This window comes from Formica exsecta, unplaced genomic scaffold (assembly GCF_003651465.1).
Source record: "Formica exsecta isolate Colony F162 unplaced genomic scaffold, ASM365146v1 scaffold393, whole genome shotgun sequence".
Classification (NCBI taxonomy): domain Eukaryota; kingdom Metazoa; phylum Arthropoda; class Insecta; order Hymenoptera; family Formicidae; genus Formica; species Formica exsecta.
This window is the reverse complement of record NW_021851167.1, coordinates 489,726-495,725: the sequence shown is the minus strand read 5'-3', so window position 1 is coordinate 495,725 and position 6,000 is coordinate 489,726. Positions and strand designations below refer to the sequence as shown.

Genomic DNA, 6,000 nt, shown 5'->3' with positions numbered 1-6,000 from the left:
TCTTCCGTTTCTTCTTAATTATCGCAGGCTTCTTCAAATCTTCGCTGACATCGTTCGCTTTGATCTTGAACGCGATATCGCGCTTTTTCGAACCGTCTTTCGCTTTCGAGTCTTGCGTCGCCTTAGATTTCGCGTCCTGGACCTTCGTCTCCGCGAAGGTTTTAGCAACCTTGCTCTTGCCCTTGAACTTAGCGTCCTGCAAAGCCTTAGATTTCGGTTTCGCGTCCGCTTTACTTTTGGATTGACCACTTTTCGAGATTGCTTTCGACATCTTCTCGATAAACTGCTGTTTCACTTGATCGATCTTCTTCGCGATCCTCTTCACCGTCAATAATGATTCCTCTTTGACGTTCTTCTTCTTCTTCTCCACGCGTTCGCAGTTCTTACTTTTCTGATCCTTTCTCTGCGTCATCTGCAGACTCTGTTGTATCACATCGTCGATAGTCTCCATTATCGAGATATCACTGGCAGTCCGCTTCAAACAATTCATGACGCTATTACCCGCGCTCTGTTTGCCGCTCTTCGCTTTCTTCGTCGCATTCTCGTTCACGCTTGGCGTCTCTGCTTTGCGTTTTTGACCACGAGGTCCTGTGTCTTTTTTCACTTGCTTCTTCTTCGGAACATTCGTCTCGGCTTTGACGCTGTCGGTTTTATTCGACAACGGCTCGATCGGCGCGATGACATTGGGTAATCGCTCGTTGCTCGAATCCTGAGACGAGCCAACCGACAAAGCCCTCTTGCTCAGTTTCCTCTTTTTCCTGCTGTCCGATAAGCTGTCCAGCGAAAGTTTCCTCTTCGTCACCTTTTGGCACTTAAGCTGCTCCTCAGCCTCGATCTCGGCCGCGACCGGTTCCTGCGTGATTTCCTGCTCCTTTTCCTCCTCCTCTTCAACTTCCTTATCGTCGACGGTCTCTTGCACAGTCGGTTCGTAATCGGGCTTCTTCCAATTCTCGTCACCGTCAATCACCACTACATCTAGCTCCTCCTTCACATCAGGATCACTGTCGAGCTTGTCGTCCAGCACGATGCCGGAATCCTTGTCCATTTCTAATATCGCTATCTGGCCCTCCTTCATGCACTGCTCGCACTTCATGATGTCGCATTTGTAATCCGACTCGCATTTAACGACATTGCAATTGGCGACGCATGGCAGCCCGTCGGCGATCTCCATGCTGCAGGATTCGCATTTCACATTGTTGTTCTCCAGCTTAAAATTGTTATACTTGCTGCTGGGACAATTCGCCGCCACCGAAAGCTTCTCGGTTGGCGACAGTGTTTCCATTTTGACTTCGCAGGTGGACGTGCACGCGTTCTGACAACCGCATTTCCTCAGCGTATCTTCTGTACAATTTTTCTCATCCTACAGGGGTGGCAAAAAGCAAATTTGCCGATTTCCACGTAACTCTATCGTTATCGCATGTAATAAATCCGCGAGTTGTCGAGAAAAATTTGCGAAAATCACTTTCATTCGATTGTGTTAATTCTATTAAATGTTTAGCCGTTATAATATGACAATATCTCGCAACATAAAAAAAAAAGATAATTTTCTTTCGGTATAAATCAATACATCCGATAAATTTGTTCTGAAAAGATAACGTTACAAAGCGTGAAATTTGAAAACCCGTCACGCTATTTTCGATCCCTTCCAAGATGATTTTTTTTCTTTTGCTAAAATTCCATTAATTAAGGAATTATTTAATAAAACAGATTACAGAATTGTAAAATTTCGAAAGCAATAAAGATATATTTTTGCTTGATTTCAAATAAGTTTTAAAAAATTTTTAATTTGCAGCGTGGTTTATTAGGACATTAATATCAAAAATTAAAATTGCTTACAAAGATATTTATTCTGTGCACAAAGAGATATCGTCATCAGATATAATTTCCGTCTATATCTTAAAATGGTCAACGGTATTTTTTCATTTATACATATATCCTACCTCGAAATCAATCGAAAATCAATCGAAATCAATCGAAGATGACTGATCGCGATCTTATGTAAAGTCCATAGACATATAGAATGGACTGAGCGTTGCGATAAACAAACACGTGCTCGCTGTAGAGAGTGAGGTACTATATGGGAGGCCTATGATTATCTCTTTTCCAAGCATCTCATTGGTGATTTTCTATATGGAGGGGGATAAAATCACCAATGATATGCTAGGAAAAGAGACAAAATAGGCCTCCCATATAGTACCTCTTTTTCTACAGCAAGCGCACGTTTGTCTATCTCACAATGCTCAATCCAGTCTATATATCTATGGTAAAGTCCAAAGATACTACAACATACCTTACTCCTACAGTCTTGATTCTGAAGGCGACTATGCCCACCGACTAGATTGTGCGACGGCGGGACTGAGGGGGGTTGGTTCTGATTTAGGTTGCGATGAGTGTTGATTTGGACCCGATCCGCATCCCAGGCATTGGCACCATGAGGAGGAGCTAGCCCAGCTAGCCCCCTCGCTGGCGAGGGCGGACCTACCAAAGCACTGGGTGGCAATGACAGACCGGGCCCCGATACCACTGGCGCTCCCTTACCATTACCAATAAGGGCCCCAGTATCCACGTTTTTTGGACACGATTGCATCGGGCATGGACAACCCTGAAATGCTACGGTACAAAAGAGTCGAGTGAATAACGCAGTATCGTTTCCATCAGTTCGAGGAAACGCATGGCGGATCCGGGATAATTAAGCCGAATAAAAAATTAAACGCGAAATTTATTTAAATTATCATCATTCAACTGAATTAACGCCCTCTCCTTCGAAGAAAAATCCTTCTTTTATAAAATTATTCCGAAAATATTTTCATTGTTCACTTTTAATAATAATTTTTAATAATAATAATTGTTGTAAAAAATTGCTGAAAAAATAACAATACCCGACTTATATTACAAACGTTATATTAAATATGAACGAAAATTATCTTAAAGTATCGGAACATCTCAGAGCAAATTTAACGGACATTTTACAATATTCAAAAAAAAAATTTTTTTGGTACATGAACTATTACTGAACACGAGGGTTGCTTATATAAACCATCGGAATGATATTTACGCGGAATGAAATAAATAAATAGAAAATAAACTACATAATTTAATTTAGCGTACTTCCGATGTCAAGTAACTAAAGAATAAACAAAATGTCGTCCAGTGAGAAACACTCGAATGAAGATATTTTCGACTTACAGCGAACATTATTAACCGTTTGTTCCTCGACAGGGCAAAGAGCACGACGATCGGACAAAACCGCGATTTCTCGAATTTTTCTTCTTTTTCTCGTTAGATTCATAATTGAGAAAAAACGGGAGATAACTCTCGATCACGCAGAACAACACATGAAAGCAGTTGCGCTTTCGAACATTGATGCACACAAACTGAAAAGGTCGATTCCTATTCTTTCCGTCCTTTCTTGGCCCTCTAACGGTTATAGTTAAACCTCGAACTTTTTCTGTATGCTTTGTCCAAACTGTATTGTCTAGTTATGTAGTAAGAAAGAACTATGCGCGCGCAAATATCTAGAATAATTTTGAGAATATCGAAATTTCGATCTGTACAAATATGATTCTAAAATCATGGTGCACCAAGAGATATACATGCAGGAAAACTTTAGAAATTTATAAACACACACACACACACACACACTTTCAAATTTCTAAATATATATATTATAAATGAGGCGGATAAAGCATTAACGTAGAGGAAGAAAAGGAAGTTTGTTAAAAATGACAAGTATTATATTTAAACATTAAATAATTGGCATTGAAAAATCAGATAAAAATATATCTAGAAAAAAGCTAAGAATTAATTTAGATTGAATATCTAGTGAGAAACCTAGAAAGTTTGAGTGTCATAGAAAAATTTTTCTTGGATAGAATTTCGAAAGTTCCTTATCAGGTAAATAATTTAATCATCCACACAGCGATTAAACATCATACAGCGACTGGACGCACATAATAACAGCCTATTATCAGGGCTTTTAATCTTACAATGATAAAGTTACTTACAACGAGCTGATATAAATAATAAATATTCTTCTGGGACAAAAACACGGATATTTTGAAGAAAGAGATAGACGTAACAAATAATTATTTTTACATTAGAATTATTGTTGAATTATATATACTTGCTTATATTCTTTTAAATTATTTAAAAAAAAAAAAAAGAAAGTCACTTCTTTAATATGTATCAGAGATTTGTCAGCAGTTTCCTTCCGTATTAAATAAATTCCAGAAAAATCTCGATAAAAGAACGAGGGAGAAAGAGAGAAAAAAGTGAGGTAGAAGGTTTAAATTTTCTTCGCAGTGCAAGATCATACGCAGCAAATGATACTTACGGTCTACGAAAGGTCTTCCCTGAGAATGCAGATATGCCGGATTCGGAGGTGGCGGCGGATGGGGGGGCGGAGGGTAGCCCCCGTAATAGGGTGGCAGCGGATATTCGCCGGGCGGTGGCGGGGGTGGCTGATAATCAACGACTCCGGGGCCACCCCCGGCGGCTCCGCTGCCCGGCGGCGGTCCGCCTCCCCCGCCGGACTCTTGATAACCATAGTATTGCCTGAAAAGATACCCTCTTTACGGAATGTACGCCGACAATCGAAGGACGAATATATATATACGACTGTCCCCGCGCGTCGGACATCCGGCCGCTCTTATCGGCCACCGTTCTTATTGCGGGCGGTGGCGGGGGTGGCTGATAATCAACGACTCCGGGGCCACCCCCGGCGGCTCCGCTGCCCGGCGGCGGTCCGCCTCCCCCGCCGGACTCTTGATAACCATAGTATTGCCTGAAAAGATACCCTCTTTACGGAATGTACGCCGACAATCGAAGGACGAATATATATATATACGAGTGTCCCCGCGCGTCGGACATCCGGCCGCTCTTATCGGCCACCGTTCTTATTGTGTGTACGAGAAGACGACGAGGAAGAAGTCGCCAGAAAAGGAACATCTTACCAGAAACAATCTTACCACAAATACCTTACCAGAAATCGCTTGCAACCGTGGCAAGAATCTAAATTCACATCGTCAAAAGAATGATTCAGGTCACCCGCATAGTTTCTCTGACCGACAAATTCTTTGACAATTTAAGAATTTTTTTCCTTAACGGTAACATCGGGGCATTAATATTATCGGATTTATAAAAATTGAGAAAGATCAAATATATATACATATTTTTTTTAGCAGATAGATTATATAAAAGCCGAATAATGCGCTTACATTCTTCGGATAATTTATAAAACTTGATATATCTTTAATTTGTCATTTAATCATAAAAAAGAAAAAAAAAGAAATAATTTTTTTATGGCAATATCGAATAATTGAGAAATTATTGCGGATCGGTTATCTAAAATTCTGTGATGTTGCGACAAAAACCACAGTTTGCCACGCTCTAGTTGCAACTTTCACTTCTTCATCGAAAACAAGATAACGATGGTTTCAGAAAGTTAGCACCATCTGTGACCTAAATGCATTGCAATGTGACAGGATACGCTTTGTCGCAGACCCATTTGTTATCGAGATTACTGAGCATTACGACGACATCGAAAAAGATAATATCATCGAGATAACAATTACCAAATTGTAGTTCCTTTATACACGTTTCCAGTAAGACGATTGATTAAGATAAGATATTTTATTTCATAATAATTTTAAAACAAATGTATTGAAAAATTAAGATTTTATACGAACTATGTCCGTTTTTTAATCATGCCTATTTTCTCTTTCGTCAAAATTAATAAGAAACAAGTGCGATTAATCATAAGCGTGGACGAAACAGTTTTCGCGAAACGATGATGTTCAAGGCAAGATACACAATGGTGCTTAGTTTATTACACGACTACTGTTTGATAATCAATATATCTAGATCGCGTTATAAACATTTATCAATGGATTCCAAGAAGCGAGTTATCATCGGGGAAAGAAAGCATAACACAATGACGCACCTGATAACATTATAACAATAACAGAATATAGCTACTGTCCACTTTTCGTATCATGACGT

General features: G+C 39.8%; 1 protein-coding gene across 1 annotated transcript in view; it reads right to left on the bottom strand.

Annotated features, from left to right (window-relative positions):
• LOC115239732 (inactive histone-lysine N-methyltransferase 2E) overlaps positions 1 to 6,000 on the bottom strand; it is a 120,764-nt gene that overhangs the window by 1,759 nt on the left and 113,005 nt on the right. The window contains exons 7-10 of the mRNA XM_029814419.1: positions 4,686 to 4,783; positions 4,334 to 4,456; positions 2,291 to 2,610; positions 2 to 1,360 (exon numbers count right to left, since the gene is read on the bottom strand). Coding sequence (XP_029670279.1) covers positions 2 to 1,360; positions 2,291 to 2,610; positions 4,334 to 4,456; positions 4,686 to 4,783 — 1,900 coding nt within the window. The remainder of the gene's footprint in view (position 1; positions 1,361 to 2,290; positions 2,611 to 4,333; positions 4,457 to 4,685; positions 4,784 to 6,000) is intronic.